The sequence below is a fragment of the Capsella rubella genome, unplaced genomic scaffold, assembly GCF_000375325.1.
Source record: "Capsella rubella cultivar Monte Gargano unplaced genomic scaffold, Caprub1_0 scaffold_8, whole genome shotgun sequence".
Lineage (NCBI taxonomy): Eukaryota > Viridiplantae > Streptophyta > Magnoliopsida > Brassicales > Brassicaceae > Capsella > Capsella rubella.
The window spans coordinates 3,354,809-3,376,086 of NW_006238916.1; the positions used below are offsets into that span (position 1 = coordinate 3,354,809).

At 31.6% G+C, this 21,278-nt stretch overlaps 2 protein-coding genes across 2 annotated transcripts; one reads left to right on the plus strand and one right to left on the minus strand.

The window, feature by feature from the left end:
• The first annotated feature begins 906 nt into the window (after positions 1-906).
• Positions 907-1,802, plus strand: LOC17874949 (soluble scavenger receptor cysteine-rich domain-containing protein SSC5D). The gene is made up of 2 exons (XM_006281409.2): positions 907-1,477; positions 1,546-1,802. The coding sequence occupies exons 1-2, from the start codon at positions 907-909 to the stop codon at positions 1,800-1,802; spliced, it is 828 nt and encodes a 275-aa protein (XP_006281471.2).
• A 2,721-nt stretch (positions 1,803-4,523) lies between these two features.
• On the minus strand, positions 4,524-4,814 carry LOC17877284 (auxin-responsive protein SAUR71). Its single transcript, XM_006279808.1, has one exon. The coding sequence runs from the start codon at positions 4,812-4,814 to the stop codon at positions 4,524-4,526; it is 291 nt and encodes a 96-aa protein (XP_006279870.1).
• Between the last annotated feature and the right edge of the window lie 16,464 nt (positions 4,815-21,278).

Consider the following 21,278-nt stretch of genomic DNA (forward strand, 5'->3'; position numbering starts at 1 on the left):
GTTATATAATTATAATTAATAATTTAGAAATATTATATATAATATAAATATAGATAAAACAATTTTAATATAAAAATAATAATATGGGATATTAGTTTTTGGTAGATATTTTATATAAATTTTCATTATCATTCTATAAAATAATATAAATATATTTTAATTATTTTAAGAAAAACATTAGTCATTTTTTTGCTTCATAGTTCGTGAGAATTAAAACATCTTTTGTAATAACATTTATGTTGGAACATGAATATTTATTAAAAATTACTATCAAACTTAAAATAGCATTCAAATAAACATAGTAATGCTAACAAGGTTAGAATGAAAAAAAAATTCATCATTGGAAATGCAACTTGTTAAATTCAGGAAAGAATGTAAATTTCAAACCATCATATTTTAAAATATAACTTACTAGTCAACAAAAGTAAATTACATCCCTAAATAAATTATTCTTAGTCATAGTGGGCCATAAATAACCCGCCAAATCTGAAGTTAACTAAATAAGATAATATATTTACTTTGAATAAAGTAAATTTAATTTGTTACCTTTTTTAATTACTTCAACAAATATAAAAGGAGGTACAGCCATATGGTGTAATATAGATGTAAATTTTCAATATGTCTTACAATCCAAATATGTTCAGTATCTATGGTGATGATTTCATAAACCATAGTCAATTGGTTTCCAATGAAATGAATCAAAACTCCATAACGGTTCGATCATTGTTCACAACACCTGATCACATGAACTATTCAAATTTTTTTGCTTCTTCTCCATCATTTTCTCCTTTCCAAAATTCACAGAACTCATCATCTTCTTTTCCATTTAACTTTGGTTCTGTTTCTGGTGCGGAATATTTTCCTAATGATAGTGTCCAGTACGAAATAGAACGTGTCAATCGTGCCATGGATTCTAACCCTAATACTTGGATTCCGGTATTTCTTCCTCCAAATATTCTTAGTCATCAAAATACAATTTTAAATGCGACACCTATTAGTGTCGTTTATCCGGACCAAGATCATGCTGCTCGTTATTCTGTTGCTCGTCATTATTCTGATGCTCGTCATTATTCTGTTGCTCCTCATCATTTTGGTGCTTCTAATCATTTGGTTGCTCCTCATCATTCTGCTGTTCCTCACCATTTTGATGCTCTGCATCCTTCTGCTGCCCCTCATCACTCTGCTGCTCTGCATATTTCTGCTCCTCCTCATCATTCTGCTATTTCGCATCATTCTAACCCCAATACTTGGACTCCAGCATTTATTCCTCCAAATATTTTTGGTAATCAACACACAATTTTGAATCCGACTCCTATTCGTGTCATGTATCCTGACCAAGATCTTGTTGCTCATCATTATTCTGCTGCTCCTCATCATTCTGCTACTACTCATCATCTTGTTGCTCCTGATCATTTCACTGCTCCTAATCATTTTGATGCTCCTCATCATTCTGATACGATTTCTGTGTTATCAACAGGTAAGCATGTTTCTCAAGATAGTCTACTTTTGGGAAATTTTTCAAACTAACCAATATTTTTGTTTCAGAAGACGATGATGAAAGTGATGATGGTCGTACACATAGTATACCATGTGAAAAAAATGGTCCATATACATGTCCTAAATGCAATTGTGTGTTTAATACTTCTCAAAAATTTGCTGCACATATGTTATCTCACTACAAGAGTGAGACAAACGAAGAAAAAGATCGGAGACTTCGTGCAAGAAACAGAAAAAAATATCGTAAGTTCATGGCGAGTCTCAGAAGGCCAAAAGAGAAGATGGAATTGGTAGCTATAGAATAAAAATCTAATAATGCTTCCAACACCTCTTGGTCGTGAAAATGCAAAATTTTCTTCTATTTATAGTATTTCATCTTATTTTGTGTTACTAAAACTTTCAGTAGAAATTGTAATCTCAATTTGCACTTTTAAATTCTAAGTTTGGGTACTTTTTTAATAAAGTACTTTCTGAAAACTCAATTAATTATTTGCACCCACAATTATGCATGTTAAACGAATTCAGTTAGTATAAATGCTTTTAATGTTTTTAAGCAGATAATGTAGAATCTTTCATTAATAATTATGTAACAGTTAGTATAATTTTATATCGGAAAACTAACAAATATGTCATATTATCTTTTGGTAAGATTTTTTCCTTTTTAATAAGAACATTGTTCATCCTACCAAAAAAAAAAAATAAGAACATTGTTCATTGTCTTGTTCACCTATTAAGGTTATGCAGTTTTAAATCTGTAGCCATTGAAATCAAGTACTTTTTTTAGAACCTCAAATTTCTCATGGATGATAAAGCATCTTTTTTTGTATGAATGTTAAATTATATTCATCAAAAAAACTGTTTTACATAGAATGCGTCAATCATTCAAAGTTTAACGATAGAGCATCATGGACATGTTCTTTTATTTTTGGGGGTTTTGATTTTAAAGGATGTTTTTTTAAAAATTTGTCCTTTTAGGCTTTCTGCGGTGAATTGTCAGTTATACCTAAATTATCCTTTTAAATAAATAAAATTAATTTTTAATTAATTTTTAAATTAAAACATATCAACAATTAAAGATTAATAAGATTTAAGGTTAAACAAAAGAGTTTTGGATGAAAGTATGTTGATTTTGATATTGAAAAAAATCATTCTGCAATATTTAGAATACATCTTTTGTATTCTAAATATTTTAGATTATGAATTCTGCACACTCTACATGTTCTAAAAATTGTAGATTACAAATTCTTCGCATTGCACTTATTCTGAAAATTTTAGAATATATATATCTTCTAAAAAAATTAGAACTCAGGTTTGGTTGGTGTTCTACAAAATTTGGAATATGTATTCTACATGTTACTCTATATTCTACAAATTTTAGAATTTATTTTCTACACTTTACCCTATATTCTACAAAAGTTAGATCATCAATTCTACACTTTACTCTTTGTTCTTCATATTTTAGAAAATGTATTCTACGAATTTTTAGAACTATCTTATACAAGGAAATTGAATCCTAAATTAAAGGAAACAAAATATTTTGTATTCCCTAATATCTAGAAATCATATATTTTTATTTTGAGTGAACGTGAGGTGTATATACAGTCCTTGAGTTTGACCAAAAATTAAAAACTAACAATATCAAAGAGCTAGTCACAAACGATCTTCCTAGTTTAGGTTTGATAATCACGAACAAATGAAGTTTTTTTTTTTTCAGAAAATTTTGACATCGTCGAGTCTATCTTTGGTTTTTTTTACCTTTTTACAATATTAAATGAGAAGAGTTTTTTTTAAAAGGAAAAAATAATATATGTTTTTGATTTTTTTAGATTTAAAAATATCTTTTTTTTCTTACAGAAATTTTCCTAGTTTGATGTTTTTTTTTTTTTGTCAAAAAGTTTGATGTTTATTTCCATATAATCTAAGTAAGGATATAATTGAACATTTTCTTATTCTAAAACCTAATATACCAAACTTAAAAAAAGAAGGCATAGATGGACAAATTTTTAAAAAAACATCCTTTAAAATCAATTTTCCCTTTATTTTTGACAATAACGATACTATGTGTTTAAATACTTAGACACACAAAAAGAGAAAGTTTGTGTCTTTCTACACATGTGTACACAAAAAGAGAGAAACCAAAACCAAAAAACAAATACGAGAACACATGTGTACATCAACGTTTGTTAAATCAAAATATTAGATATATATGTTTTAAGTAGATTTGGTTATAGATTTAGAATTACATAAAATGTAATTGTTTTTTAAGATTATATAATTTTTGAAAATTAAATGATGTGTTGTATATTTCTCCACATTTTATGCTATGTACAATTTTATTAGTCGTTTATTCCTAATCTAACATAATTATTTTTCTTTTTATTTTTCATAAAATATCATATTTAATTTTCTAATATAATTATTTTTCTTTTGTAATTTTCATAAAATATCATACAAAATACATATAGCTAAAATTAAATATATTTAGATATCTTCAATTTCGAATTTAATAATTCATTTTTTATGGTAACCAAATCAATATTATTTCCATAAATATAGTAGATAGTTTTTATTTTTTATTTATTCAAATTTTTTTTTTTTGCTGTCTTTAAATGTGTTTGGCTACAGGATTGACATCACATTTTATTTCATTATTTTTATTTAATCTTGTTTGGCAACACTTGCCCTTTTAATAGTGTTGCCCTTTTAATAGTATAGATATATATCCATACATATTATATAGAATCTAGTGTTTTACTGTGATACAAGGAAAATAAGTCATTGTAAATCAAGCTCAAATTAACCTTATCATCCTTTTAAGATAATGTTAAGATTCTATATATTACAAATTGAGATTTATGGAGTTGAAAGCCAACGAACATTTTCTTAAATAATTAAATAATAATTTTAAAAAAGAAATGAACTTCGTCCATTTTTTCTTATGTTCAGAATTAAAGAATTATGAGAAAAAAAAAAGCTATGATACTTTCGTTGAATTATTGGTAAAGCAAAGAGAAGGGTTATGATGATTAATTAGTTGTTTTGTGTAGATTAATAAGTTTGATAAAGACATCAATCTCACAAGCAATCCTCAAAGCTCCTTCGTACGAGTGTCCGAACTCTTCCTCAGACAACCTTAATAGTTCCTCAAACATTGGGTGGTTTAGCAAATTAGCCTCAACCTCTAGCTTACATTGACTCTCTTCATCTTTACCTACATGAACCCGAACTCTTCCTTCTTCTGGTAATGCCGATGTTCTTGAAGAAGCATAGTTCTTGGCTCCTCCACACCATAGTAGCTTCTTCAACACGCTTCTCATTCTCTCTTCTGACCAGACTTGGGGTTTTTTTTTTGTTTTCTCTCCTTTCTTAGAAGTTGCTTATGTGTGTTTTGTGTTTTGTGTTTTGTAAGATAGATGACAACATTGTGGTTGGGTTTACGTAGTGGACAAGAAAATAAGGAGAAAGGTCGAACGTTTTTATGATGAAGCTGCGGAGAATCAGATCGTTTTGTCGCACCGACTCTAATTTTTTACTCGGCTTGTAGCTGAACAAGCTAAACCAAAACAGTGGTTTAGTTTGACATATACTTATATAATATATTTATTTAAAAGTCTCATTCCAATTTTTATGTCTGAGATTATATTGGATCAACGAAAACAAACAGAAAAAGAAAGAGTTCGTCCTAATCTGGCCGCCGAAATCTTGAGCCGCTGCAGAAGCTCCGGTATCCATTTCTGGCGTATACGAGGCAGCCTGCTTTGTTGTCGGACTGTCCAAGACCTACTCATGAAAACATAGTATAAGAGTCTCTCTCCGAATCGTTTCAAGAGTTAACATATACATACTATATACTAATTTTAAGTACTCAAACCATGACACAATAGAAAAATACAAAAAAAAAAATACTTTAGAGTAAAGAGACTATGTTAAAGTAAAGAAAACAATTTTATGCAAACAAGTTTTAATTCCCAATTTGATCAACTGTGAAATTTGGTTAACCGGGTCAAACCAGTGTTCTTGAGCCGAACCGAGCCGAGCTGAGAATAATATGAAGAGTAGCCAGCGATTTGGCAGATAGGAATGGAAGTGAGTCGACGTGGTTCGTTCTTTAATAATATTATCATTTTGATTTAGCATTCTTTAAAATGGGTTTTTATTTATTTTGTTAAAGAGAATGGGTTTTTATTTATTCTATTATACACTATCATCCCAACTTGTTCGGAAATTTTTACAATATATTATTTAATCATAGCTGGATTATTATATTTATTTGTTTTACTATATCTTATATCATAATGATTGCACCGTGTTATACCATGAATTGATTTTATACTTAGCAAAATAATTCGATATTGCTATATCTTATATCATTATTGATTGCACCATGTTTTGTTTCGAAAATTTTGTTTTAGTCGTAGAGAAACTAGGTATTGTAGATTTTTTTCTTTATAAAAAGACTATACATATTAAACCCTATATATATACAGTATATATTTTAGAAATTAAGATGATACCATTTTCGTGATAGAATTCTCTTACATAAATAAATATGAGTAAATATGTTTTTATGAATAAATAATATGTTTTATGTATTATAATGAATAAATATATTTTTTTAATTACTCTGTGAGCCATAGACAACGCAAATTATAACTTGCATGTCTTCCTCTGTTATTGTTGACGTTTATTTTTTTTGTCGCTGAACATAATCGCATCGATTACAAAACAAAAAAAAACACAGCCATATATGTAATTTTATTTTACTCAAGATTTATGTGTTTTTAATTCTCGTATTTCAGTTTTCAATTCCTTAAAAAAGAAAAGTAATCTATATTACTTGAAAAGTACTAAATTGATCATATTTCTGATTATATCCTCTTTGTATGTTCTTTCTTTTATCTCTCTCGGTTTAACATTGAAAAATTGACTAAAAAGCTAAATATATTATAAAATATATGTATGCTATGTTTGAACTCTAAAACCCCAAAATGTAGAATGATATGTTAAGATTTAAACACAAAACAATATCTAAATGTTTATGAAGAAAATAAGAGTTACAAAGAAGACGCAAAGCTAGACTCGGAGCTTCTGATTCGTCTCCCCTTCCCATATCTATGAAAAAGAATGCGGAGTGTTTGAAGAAGATGCTTGATACGTTAAGTCAACGTAGAACCGCGTCTTAGGCTTCGAATGGAGAAAGCGTATCAAGCAGAGCAGATCAGGCGTATTAGATAGGTTTAGTAGAACAAAAGTGGATCGAGCATATCTGGCAGTTTAAGTGGATATCATATATTACACTTTAAAATATAGGTGTTTGTTCTGCTCTGCTTTATCTGTTAAAATCATGATTATAAAATAAAAATATTTTTTTATCCTATTTGCAGAATTTTGACGGGAGAACTGGCATAATCAATGTTCAAAAAATCGCTAAGCGGTAGCTAGACGCTATATAGGGGCCTAGCGCCTAAGCGGATTAGTCGGGGACTAAGCGGGGACTAGGCAAATTATTTATATATTTTAGCATTTTTAAAATATATAATTATGTGACATACTCAAAAATCTTGTTTTGATGGTGAAATGCCTTCTCTCCAATCTAACTCTCATAGGTTTATTTATAAATAATTTTGAAGGTAGAAAATAAATGAAAGAAACCTAAAAACATCTTATTCTAAATCTGGAAAAAATGACAGAAGTTGAAACTTGATTAAATATATAAATAAATAGTCATAATTGATTAAAACATAAATTAAGAACAAAGGCTGGGAAGGATCATAACTGTGAGAGATGAGGGGAGTTGACTATGTCTTGGTATTAGGTATTAGTGTCGCCGCCGTTTAGAAGAAACATAGAGAAGCAAGGGTGCAAGACCAAACATAGTTGTGTGATTCGTAAAAATATTGTCTTTTGTGTTATAGTTTCTTATTTAAACTTAAACGTGCTCGTATTCATATATTTACCAGGGAAATAATAAAATAAATCAAGTGCTAAACCAGAAATTAGGGCGCCTAAACCGATTTTGGCCGAAATAGACCGCCTGGACTAGATGTCCGATTTGTTTTTGCCGATTATGAGAAAATTGTTTCGGCTGGGTTAATATGAGCGCCTAGTCCTCCGCCTAGGCGGCGCCTAGAGCGATTTTTTGAACACTGGCCATAATAAATGATAATTATTTATTTTTATGAATGAAAGGTAAAGTGCAGTACATCTGTCCCACTAAATGAACTACTTTATTTTTGTCCTTCCATTCAAACCCTTACGCGGACAATGTTATTTTGTCCTTCTTCTTTTTTTTTTTCTTTCTAAATTCTTTTGAAAAATCCTATTATTTTTTTTTTGTATGAAAAATCCTATTATAATTTACAATTATTATTTGTCCAAAAAAATTTAACAATTATTATTTGTCCAAAAAAAAAAGAAAAATTTACAATTATTATACCGCTTCTTATATATATATATATATATATATCTGACAATAATAAGTTACGAGTCTGAAATTTCGAAACCCTAGCCGTCGTAGTCGTAGTCGAATTCAAGATCCAACGAATCCTTCTTATCTCTAAGGGCTTTACAAGAGTCGTCTCGTGAATGATGAAGAAGGCTACGCAGGAATCGGCTGTAGCTGTAACAAACGTCTTTTGGGACATCAATATGTGTCCAGTTCCCGAAGGCTATGATCCTCGTCTGGTCCGTCCGTCTCTTGAACGACTTTTGGAGAAGAATGGCTACCATGGTCCTCTCACCGTCACTGCCTTTGGCAAACTAGCGGACGTCCCTATTGACATGCTGAGAGGAGTCTTTTCCAGTGGAATCAATCTTCTCCTCGTCTTCAACGGTACCTCAGACATATGGGATATAATTGATACCGATGAAAATCCATCTCCAGCTAATTTTATGGTCATATCTGATCCAAAGGTCTGCCCTGATATAACTGGCATTCTACTACTTACTAAGTACAACCCTCTCCAGCTGTTTCCATATGATTCTATTGAAACCTTACTTGCGGAAGGGGCTATTGTGGCGGAAACGGCTGTCCCTGTCTTGTGGGACTGCTTAGTATGCTGCCGTGATCCTCCTGGCCGAAGCTTTCGTACTTTCGAAGAACATCTATCTAGTGAAGAACACCATGAACTGCTGCTGCTTGAGAGTCAGTATTGTCCTAGTGAGCCTCCTGTGCCACCGGTGCATAATCTGACTAGACCTGTTAAAGTACCCTTACTTGAAAGCAAAAGTGGGTCTTGTATGATAGAGGACTGGGACTCGTTAAAGTCTAAGGGCAATACAATTGTCTTTTGGGACATCAATTCGTGTCCGGTTCCCCCTGACTATGATGCTAGTATGGTTGGTCCGTGCATCAAACTGTTCTTGAAGAAAGCTGGCTACTCTGGTCCTCTCTCCATCATTGCCGTTGGAGTATTAACAGTCGTTCCTTATATCTTCCTGAGCAAAGTGTTTTCCAGCGGAATCACTCTTCATAATGTCCCTTACGGTCCCTCAGACATTTTGGATTTTGTTTACTACATTTCTTGTCAGAATGGACCTCCACTTAACATAATGGTCATATCCAATTCCAAAATCTTCGTTTGTCTGCCTGACTATGTAAAATTAAGCATCAACCTTGTGGAGCCATTTCCAGAAAAATCTCTTCAGAGCTTTTTTATGGCAGAATCAGGGGAGCTTGAGATGGATATGTATGGTAGTAATCCTCACTTAATTTGTTCACTATGCGACCACAACCCTGAATTTAAGAGTTTTCAAATGTTCTTGACGCATCTCTATGGTACAACACATCAACAGAAGTTATTGGAGCTGGTTCCTTTAAGTAACAAACTCCAACGCTTGAGTGCAGCGCTAGATGAGCCTACTGAGATAAACTATGAGGCTGTGACATTTGTCTTTTGGGACATCAAGATGTGTCCGGTTCCACGTGGCTGTTCTCCTCGCCGTCTCGGTCCGTGTATAAAACGATTTTTGGAGAATCAAGGCTACTCTGGTCCTCTCACCATCACTGCCATTGGCGTTCTAACGGACGTCGATAGTGACATCCTCGAAGGAGTCTATTCCAGTGGAATCGATTTTAATAACACACCTGAATGTTTCGAGTTTATTAGCACTTTGCATTATCTTCTTTCTGGTTTGAAGGATAAGAATCCACCTCCAGCTAATATAATGGTCATCACCAGTGACGAATTCTTCTCATCTAAGTATGCTGTCACACTACAATCTAGCGGATACAACCTTCAGCCAAGTCCATTTGGCTCTCCCTTTTTCCTGGAAGGTTCAGGGGCACTTGAGGATGATAAGTGCAGTTATGAAACGAGCGAGTCTGCCTTATGGATTTGCACAGTATGTGACTATCTTTCTGGCCGAGGCTTTGAGAATTTCACCACTCATGTTAATAGTAGGCGACATAATCGGAAGTTGCTGGACTATTTGCCTGCGAATGATCGTTTTACTAGGGAGTATCCTCTCAACCATGGCGACTAAGCGTAAGTGCCAAGAAGCTTGGACGTGTGAGGAAGAAGAATATCTGAAGAAGGCGCTGTGTTAGTTTTATGTTTAACCTCGTGGAATTGCGAAACTAACTTATGGAACATATAAACAAAATGGTTTGGTTTAATTTTTATGCAGTTACTTTGTGGAAAAAAAAAAAGTTATATTTATTTGGATAATCAAGCTAGTGTCAGAGACCAATCACCTATTCCATGTGGCTTATACTTACTTTTTTTTTTTGGAATTTAAACGGTTGTCTATGTATTCTGCATTGAACAATATCTGTGTGGGTAGATATGATTTATAAGAAGAGTGCATGTCTATATTATTAAGAATCAATTATAATATAAATTATTGTAAATAGAGTCGGTATATAACATAAGCATTATAAATTATTAGATTTTAACCCGCAATACACCGCGAGACGATATTTTAAAATATTATTTATTTATTTATTTATTTTGTTTGGTATATAAAATTGTACTACAGATTGGCCAAAAAATGATTACTATTGTATTTTAATTATTAATTCTATGATTTAATTCATGTAATATTGCATGACAATTAGTTTTTTTATATTATGGTAATTTGATCAACTTAATTAAATAAGTCTAATATTCAAAGTAATGAAATAATGTTGGCATAACAATTTTCGTTAAATAGTCTAATTTCAGATTAAAACATTTTGTGAGTTTTACTACATTAGCGACCCGTAAAAACATCTATAATCATACTTATGTAAATTATAACCCGCTCCATCACATGATCCGTGCTACGCAATTATCAATAATAGTTTAGTACATACATTTGTTGTATCGATTTAGTAATATAGGTCTGTTTTCAAAATTTTAAATTGCAACCTATGCAAAAAAAAAAAAATTTATTATACATATGCATTATATAATAATATAAAATTAAAAAAATAAGATCATATAAAGATATTGGAGAAATATTGATTTATTATGGGGAGATTTTAGGAAATTTTGTTAAATGTAATAAATACTAATTCCTACTTTTACAATTTTAGTATGATTTAGTTACAAAAATTTATCTTAAAAGTTTGTTATTTATTTAAATGGCAAGAGATTAATTATTCAAATAATACACAATAAAAGGTTACTTTCCAAAAAGTACTTCAAAAATGTTATTATAGATTTAAACTTACTATTTTGGCTTTTAAATTTTGATTCTTTTGGATTTTAATGAAATGTTAATAAAATCATAATATTTGTGTCAAATTTGAGTTTCTTTTGATAAAATTTTTGTTGTTAACGTTAATATGCAGAAATAATTTATAATTGGGTGTTTTAAAAATCCATACTATAATAACACAAAAATGAAGAATGTATACTCGATAACTGAAAAATTAGATATCAGTACTACTCCTATTTGAAGTTACGAAACTGACCCTACTCAAACTTAATACTAGATTTTGAAAATTTACTAGCCTAAAACGTATCTTGTAATTATTTTTAAACATGCTAAATAATTTGTTATCGCGATAATTTACATATTATCAGTTAAATTAATACTAACACTATTCATTTGTGATTGACAGAATTCGATAAACTGTTCATCCGTGATTAATAGTATATTTGATAAATTATTTTTAAACATGTTAAATAATCCGTTACTGCGATAATTTATCAACCCAAACCTCTAATTTGTCAACCCAAACCGTTAATTACAAAATCTAAACACTAACCACTACTTTGTCAACCCAAACCAAAAGGGGGAATTTCAAAAATACCCCTTTTCATATACCTCTTTTTAAAAATACCCCCTTTTCAAACTTTATCAAAAAACCCACTAAAAATGTTGAAATTTATCCAAATATGTGTGTAACCTTATAAATATGTACACAAATTACCTTTATATGTGCATAAAACTTTATATACCTTTTATAAATAGCGTAAAAATAAATTATAAAAACCTTATAAAAACCTTATAAAACCCGTATAAAACCTTTTAAAAACCTTATAAAACTTATAAAAACGATTTAAAACTATTTAAAACATTTTAAAACATTTGTATCGAATCTCCCAGTAGTAGTTATTATATAGAAGTACCTTATAAACTATATAAAACTTTATAATTTTTTATATTTAAAAAGGGGTATTTTTGAAAATGGATAGATAAAAGGGGTATTTTTAAAAAGGGGTACACCAAAAAGGGTATTTCTCAAAAATTCTCAAACCAAAATTATATTTCTTTAATTACATGTTAATAATCTGTTATCATGTAAACCCAAACCCAAACCCAAATTTTAAACATATTAATAATCTGTTATCGCGGAAATTTATCAACCCAAACTACTATTTTGTCAACCCAAACTGAAATTATATTTCGCCTAATTACAAAAATTATACCCTAACCACTATTTGTCAACCCAAACCGAAATATAATTTTATTTAGTTATAAAATCTAAACCCTAAACAATATTTTGTCAACCCAAACCAAAATATAACTTCAAATTTAGTTACAAAATCTAAAGTCTAACCACTACTTTATAAACTTAACATGCTAAATAATTTTTAGTGTTAAACTTAATATGCTAAATAATTTATTAACAGTATAAATGATATTGTATCGCGATAAAATTAGAGAAATTGATACCAATAACCTTTTTATGATACCCTCTTTTAAAAATACCCTTTTTTTTACCATTTTCATTTTTGCCCTCTCTTATATTTTAATGGACATTTTACCCCTATTTGAAAGAATATTCTTTCCCAAAGGAAGGAATATTCCATCCAAAAATTTTCCCCACAAATATTTCCCGCCAAAAACTTTCCCGCCAAAAAAGTTTCCGAGAAAAATTTTCCCGCCAAAAAAATTTCCGATAAAATTTTCCCGCCAAAAAAATTTCCGCAAAAATTTTCCCGCAAAAAAAATATTTTTTCAAAATTTTCCCGCCAAATTTTTTTAAAGGGTTTACAAGATTTTTTAAAGGGTCTTTTAAAGGGTTTACAAGGGTTTTTAAAGGGATTTACAAGAGTTTTTAAATGGTTTTTAAAAGATTTGTAATGGTTTTTAAAGGGTTTTAGAAGCCTACAAAGGTTTTTAAATGATTTACAATGGTTTTTAAAAGTTTTTATAAGTTTATAACAGTTTTAAAAGGATTTACAAGGATTTTTAAAGGATTTTTAAATTTTACAAGGATTTTTAAAGGTTTTTTAAAAGGATTTACAAGTGTTTTTAAAAGGATTTAAAAGTGTATTTAAAGTCATACAAAGATTTTAGAAGTTTTAAAGGATTTACAAGAAGTTTTAAAGGGTTTTAGAAGTTTACAAAGGTTTTTGAAGGGTTTACAAAAGTTTTTAAAGGTATTACAAGTTCTTTAAAATGGTTTTTAAGGATTTACAAGGGTTTTAAAGGGTTTTAGAAGTTTACAAAAGTTTTTATTAAATGATTTATCACGGTTATAAGGGGTTTAAAGGGATTCACAAGTGTTTATAAATGTTATAAAATGATTTACAATGGTTTTAAAAGGTTTACTCAAGTTTTGAAAGGTTTTGGATGACTTTTAAAAGATTTACAAGGGTTTTTAAAGGATTTTGTAAAGGATTTATAAATATTTACAAGGTTTTTTTAAGGAATTGAGGAAAATTTTTTGTCGGAAAATTTTTGGCGGGAAATTTTTGGCGGGAAAGTTTGGCGGGAAATTTTTAGAAAGGAATATTCTTCTTTTTAGGAAGGAATATTCTTCTTGTTGGAAAGAATATTCCTCTTGTTGGAAAGAATATTCCTTTCTTCATCATGGGTTATAATAAAGGAGGGTAATTTAGTCATTTTTTACATTGAAGAGGGTATTTTTGAAAATGGACACCTAGAGAGGGTACTTGTAGAAAAGGTATCATAAAAAGGTTAGTTGTGCAAATCTCCCATAAAATTATAAGTTATATGGTAAGTTTTAAATTATTCTGATAAATAATTTATTATCGTGTTAAATTATTGTATCATATTGTAAAAGTAAAAAATAGAAAACGTATAAATATTGGATTACAAAAATCTATAATTTATTGATATTTATTATGTTATCTTGCTAAACTATTTGTTACCATATATAGAGGTATTTTTGTCTGAAAATTTAGAAGCTAAATAAAAATTTATGGAAGATAGATATTTTTTTTTTTTTTTGTTGGGTCTATGAATTGTAGTTTCCCTTTATAATTTTAATTTTGATTCAGACACTCACACATGTTAGACTGGCTATATATGGCATAGTTTACTAAAAAGTTCAATTTTTAAAGTTTGTAACCTTTTATTATTATAATCGAACTGAATATTTTTGAAGAATTCTTAATCAATGTAAAACGTAATTTGTTATGGAGTTATTTATACCAAATTATTTTTCGCAGGTTTATTTAAGTTTTAGATAGTTGTTGTTCAACTTAGATTATGGGTATATCCAAAAGTGTGTAATTTTTTAATTAAATTAGGACTTAACATATAAAACTTTTGTTTTCCTTAAAAGAATCTATATTTTTTATTAAAATGATATGCTCAACTTTGCCCTGAGCTACTCTCTCAAATTAAGATCGTATTAATGCTCAGAGTTCGTTTTCACAGTATTTGACATGAAATAGACTTCAATAATAGTGAAAATTAAAAATTACTAAAGATCCGCCACCAAAATCCTCCTCCTTTCAAGCTTTAGATCTCACTTTTCTTTTCTTAAACCACCATTAGAGCATCATTAATGCAAGTATCTTAGGGTTAAAATTTACACCTGAGAGTATCTTATATAAGGTGGTCTATTAGGGAATTCTTAAGTAATTATATCAATAAAAATAAATGTTAAATGCTGAATATTGCTAAGAGACGGACACGTGTCACCATGGGATTGGTCGAAGAAGAAATATATGTAAGAAATTGTATTTTATATATGTTTTAAAACTATAATATTGTGACTTGTTTTATTCATATTATTAATTGTATATCATGTATGTTTTCAAAATTTTAATTTGCAATAATGATTAAGTTTTCTAAATTTTTTTTTCAAAAATTTCATTTCATTTTTAATTAATTTAATAAGAAATATTATGCAAGCATGTATAATACTTCACAATATGATAGAAGAAGACGAACTAGATATGTTTACTCAGTTTGTCTTCAAGTCACTTATTGTACGTGTCTTCTTATCTAACTTTTTTTGTTCCATGAAGTGAAGCACATTAGGCTCCTCTCCTAACTCACTTGTCTAACACATGAGAAACAAAACAAAAATATTAGTTGACAGGTGTTAACTAGTTAAAGAAATCTTCATAATAACTAGTATGCATAAAACCAAAACGTTAAACAGATTCAAGAGTTAGAAATCAATAGTTAAAAACTAGGAGAGTTACTTGTATGCATACATTACCAAGTAAAGAGTAAACGGTTTTGGAAGGTAAGTGTTCACTAGTTAAAAATTGTTAACTAGATCCACAAGGTAGAAACCAAATGTTAAACACCAAACGAGTGTAGAGTTGGTCATGCATACATTACTAATTACTTATCTTGATATTATCATGCATACGTTACAAACACAAACGTTAAGTAGGATGTTTTTAAACCAAATGTGTACCAGATTGATGAGTAACATGCATGTATGCAAAGTAGTTGGGATGAAAAATCAGATTCAAGAGCTGTGAGACAAAGGTTATTAACAAGAAAATCAGAAGTGACTAACCAATTCATCCCAACGGCGTTCATATGTTTTTGCACCGTTGTTGTGTTTAGCAACAGCTAATCCACCGCTTTGACTGCCTCGATTCTTAGAGTTTTTGGCAGCTTCCTTTAACTTTTTATCATCTGTACACATCTTGATGTAACCATCAAACAAACGTTTCCTTGCCTTCATCCATTCCGGTAAATCATCATCACCTTTCTTCATCCAAGTTTTCTTCCACTCACGCAAGTTTGATCTAAAAGAAGCGCTTGCTTGCTTCAAGTATTATGTTCGAACATTCTCATTTATGGTCATGTCCTAGTGGAACTCTTGTTGTACAAGAAACAATGAGTTAGTACATACATAATTGTCTTTATAAATGACTTAAAACATGTAGGAAATGAATAACTTCTAACTCCAAAAGCTCGAAACCATCGGTTTTTGATTTCTGGTGGTAAGGACCGATAAGTGGAATATGGTTTAGGGAGATCAGATTTAAGCATCTTTAGAATCTGCTTTGTAATCTTCCATGTTGGATCACGTCTAAAACTGCAATGTGAACAACAAATTAGAATAAAGTTTTGTTAACAACCAATAATATATTTGAAGCGTAAGGTTTTGGACATGATTTATCAAATATCATTTTTTTCACGGTCTTGACATAGGACTGGGAGGTGAGACCGTCTAGGTGCTCGCAAAAGGTCAGACACATCAACTAAAATAAATACTACAGATTCTTCGCTTGTCGGCTCCGGTGAAAAAGATTCAAGTCCTTCACTTCTATATACTGTGGGGTGAAAGCGTGCCTGCAGTTGAACCCTCGGTAAGTCATCCAACGAGTAGCTATGACTAGTAAAATCATATCCACGCTGATGCTCTGCAATCTGTTGTAGAAAGTCTTGGCGCGCACGTGGCTGGAAATCAACCATACAAATCAGTATGGAAACTTATATTGGAAACTTATAAAATCTTATCTACTTACACCTACTTATTCTGACAATAGTAATATTAATTTGTTCTGGACAAAACACATTTGACACACAGGTGAGACGGAGAGAACACGGATTTAGATGACAGAACATACACGAACAAAACACACATGGTTAGAACACACAATCGAACAATATCAAGAAAATCACAAAAAAAATTCAGAACTAAACCTAAGTAAAATAAAAAACCTTTTATCAGTTCTACCAAAACAGAGAATTGATAGTAACTTATTGATAATTGGAGAGGTGGTACATGAGTCAAAGAGAACTCTTCTCTCCTCCTTTGACTTGATTGGTTCCGGTTTGACATTTCTATAGATGCTTTGAGCTGGACCTTTATTTGAAGAATGCGATAGAGTGATGTGTCCTCGAGCAGTGTCACCACGGGAAAGACAGACGAGGAACCCGGATGGATAGACGCCGACCAGGTCGAGGATCACGGACAGTCGAGTATCAACCACGGACGAGTCGAAGGCATTCAACAGACGCATTCGATGACTCGACCCTGAGTTCCAGCCATCGTCCAAGGCGCCACAACAAGAAGCTGACGTGCGGAGAAGGGCATCCAAGACCATTTCAACCTATTCATCCAAGAGTATGTTCACGCCTAAGCCACGATCGATCAAGCCATCGACGAATCATCAAGCCGGATCAAAGGGCCGTTGTGGACGGTCTTCACCATCACCATCAGGTGAAGACGTTTAGGCCGTTAGCTTGAGACTGTACTATTTTTCCTACCTCGGTTTTTATCCCAATGGGTTTTACCGAGAAGGTTTTAACGAGACAGTTAAACCTATCGCATTCCCGCGTTCTGCTAGGTCGCGAGAATCTTATCCCTTTCTTTATCTTTTAAAATCCGGAAGTTAGCTTTCTTTGCCGTTTTCCCATAAGTGTTATAAGCGCCTTAACCACACACGTGGCAAGCTTAGAATAGGCTCCTCTTTATGTCGAGCCAATAAAAAGGCTTCGGCCTTTCACTTGTAACCTTACGCTTGCTTTGAATCAAAACTTACGTTCTTACTTGTGTCATTTCTTCGAATCCTCTATAAGGCATCCGCCGACGAGATCTGGAAACCCTTGAAGATTGTTGAGCCAGGCTTGCCGCCTTCAAGACCAACCGTATCACGACCTCTTCCATCCCTCATATGTCGTTGGTTTGATTCCCCTTCCTTCCATCGAGAGCGTCGCTCATTTGTACGAGTGAGTTCTTCCATCCAACGACAGCCATATCGAAGCATCGACAGTTCTCGACCGTACCATCGACATATCGATCATACCTGGGTGTAGTTCATAAAGTGTAGAGATTTTGGACAAGTTTGCAGTAACATACAAAGAAGAATCGGAGAAAAATTAGAACTTAGAAGCGATGCTAAATAGAAATTAACAGATTTGTTTGAGGCCCAAATTCTTTATTGCTTATAACTCTTTTATTTTGTGATAGGCCCAATAAAACTATGATGGTCATTTGTAATTTTCAAACAAATTATAATTATTTATTTTTTGTTTAATAGTTTATAAAAAAGTATATTTTTAAAAAAATATGATACAATTTATTTTTTATCGTCTTATACAAATGATACAAATTAATGTGTGTAAACAATTATAATTATAGACCCAATAAAAAATATGATACAAATTAATACTTTATAAAACAATTATAAAGATCTATTTTGTGTTTAGAAGTATTAAAAATTATTTATTGCAACTAAAATGTTCATATAATTTTACAGTAATTTTGTGTGGAATTATAAAATGAAACTTTGGATAATACGATTTTTCATTTAAATTTACAAATATGAAAATATTTCTATTTTAAACATAGGATATGATTGAGGATATGATTTTTAGGAAAATATATATTTATTACTCCGAGTCGGAGTCTGATCCAGAATTTCATAAAACAGTTACTAAAAGTTTTACTCACATAGAATTTCATCCAAGGTAGAAACTCAGTTTGTTTTATCCTGCTAAGAGTCTCGTCATCATAATATGTTTAAGTTGTTCGTAATTGCTCGAGATACATCTTGTTCAGAAAATAGTAATGATGACAAGTTTTGAAAAATAAATATAAATTAAATTGAAATCAGGTAAATATATCTTCCATATGGCAACAAGTACTCACAGTTAAGCAAAATGTAGGTATGCAAGTGTTTTAATTCTTCTTCTGTAACCCACCTTTGTCTTGGTTTCCCATTTAACCGGTCGATTTGTGTGAAGATATATGGAACAAAAGTTATGCATTGGGGTTTTTCTTCTCCATCATTAAAACGGGTAGGTTTTCTGCTTTTCGTTTGAACACTTCGAGGAAAATAATGCGCAACAAAATTGGATCTTTCTTCATTGATGCTTTGTTCGATAATAGAACCTTCGACTTTGCTTAATTTCTTCACCTTTTTTTCCTACATGTAATTACATCCAATAATATTGAAATGGACACCCAAGTCTGCCTCCCTAGGAAGATGAATTGTAAGATGCTCCATTACATCAAAGAATGAAGATGGGAATATTTTCTCCAAGTTGCATATAAGAACGGGTATGATGTCTGGTAATCGCTTAATGCCATCTTCCGTAAGTGATCTTGTGCATAACTCTCGAAAGAAAGCACTAATTCCTACCAGTAATTATGGGACAATACATTTATATATGTTAATATATTGTACTTAGAAGAATCAAAATGACTAAGTATATTTATTGTTACGGTTTTTTTTAGAAGAATGATAATGAATACGTTTATTTATTCGTGGCAATCATGAATCTTCATCCCTGATAAACGACCTTCTTGGTTGTCAACACAATTTCGTAGGTTGGAAGCATATCCGTCAGGATATTTTACTTTGCGCACAATCCACCTAAAAATGCATCCTTACCTTCTGCATCTAATCTGAATTTTGGGATTGGACCTTTACCATTAGGTAAGACATGTAGATGAGGGCGGTTACATACCAAAGGTAAGTATAGTATTGACTTCATATTGTCTTTTTTCTTTCCTGGGACATTTAAAACGGTATTGATTAAGTTGTCGAAGAAATTCTTCTCTTTGTGCATGACATCAATATTGTGTTTTAATAGGAGATCTTTCCAATAAAGCAACTCGAAGAAAATATTATGCTTGTGTCAGTTGTGGTACTCTCCATAACCAACAACTGGTTGTGGTACTCTCTTTAACCATCAAGTTGGTCTTCTCTGCACCAAAATACCTAAGTTGCGTTAAAACATCATAATCATCTACCTCAGGCGGTGGCGTGTCTTTCATAACTCTATTCTTTGTAAATATCTTTTTGTTGCGTCGATAAGGATGCGATAATGGGAGGAAGCGCCTAAGACAGTCAAACCAACTTTTTCCGACCATGTTTTAACTGGAATGCAACGGTGCTATCTTGAGAATACGGACATGATAATCTCACATGTGTTGTCCATCCTGATAACATTCCGTAAGCAGGAAAATCGCTAATAGTCCACATCAGCACCGCTCAAATCGTAAAAATTTGTTGCCATGAGAGTTCATACGCTTGAACTCCGTGCTACCATAAGACTTCTAGCTCATGAATCGAAGGTTGTAAGAAGAGGTCTAGGGATCTCTTTGGGTATTATGGAGCAGGAACAAGTAAAGATAGAAATAGAAACTCTGGTTTATGTACAAAGATGGAGGCAGATTGTAAGGTGCGAGAATAACTGGCCACAAAGAATTTTGTCGTACATGCTTTCCACATGGTTTGAAACCATCCGTACATAGGCAGATTGTAAGGTGTGAGAATAACTGGCCACAAAGAATTTTGTCGTACATGCTTTCCACAGGGTTTGAAACCATCCGTACATAGTCCCATGTATACGTTCCTGCTTTCTTCTACAAAACTTGGAAACATTTAAAAAAAAATGTATTCATGCCTTAGTGTCTGAGGGATGCACAATCTGACCTTCAAGGTTTGAATGCTCGTGGTGCCATCTCATAGCTCCAATCGTGCGCAGTTGTTGATATAACCGCTTCAACCGATCTAACATTGGTAAATACCACATACGCTTAAATGGCACTCTGGACCTTCCACCAGCATTTTGAAACCAAGGCTTCCCACAAAATTGGCAAGCTAAGTAGTCTGCGTCTGATTGCCGGTAAATCATACAGTTGTCGATACAAACATTGATCATTTGATATGGCAAACCAAGACCAGAAACAAGCTTTTCGATTTCAGTATAAGAAGCTGGTGAGTTGTTATCTTTGGGCAATATTTCTTTTACGAAATCTGTCGAAGCATCTACATAATCTTCAGGTAAATTGTAATCCGTTTTTATATTCATCATTCTAGTTGCAGCAAATAAAGGAGAATGACATTCCTTACAACTTTCATATAACTTACTTTTCGAACAATCGAGCATGTCATTAAACTTTCTAGCTTCTACATTTGATTCTTCAACAATATTCTCAAATTCTGAATAAGCATTCATATTTTGCATATTAGCATTATGAACCATTTGAGCTGTACATACCTCCTCTTCTCTAATGATAGATCCTTCTACCCTCTCTGATGCATTTCCACTAGAACTACCCACATGGAATGCATTTTTTATCCCCATGATAAAACCATATTTTGTAACTCGACACTATCCCATCTCTATAGATATGACTCCAAACTAAATCCTTATCGATAAATTTG

Coding starts and splice junctions, on each gene's coding strand:
- LOC17874949 (XM_006281409.2), top strand. CDS start 907: ATGGATTCTAACCCTAATACTTGGATTCCGGTATTTCTTCCTCCAAAT. Junction 1,478..1,545: donor GATTTCTGTGTTATCAACAG/GTAAGCATGTTT, acceptor TTTTTGTTTCAG/AAGACGATGATGAAAGTGAT.
- LOC17877284 (XM_006279808.1), bottom strand. CDS start 4,814: ATGAGAAGCGTGTTGAAGAAGCTACTATGGTGTGGAGGAGCCAAGAAC.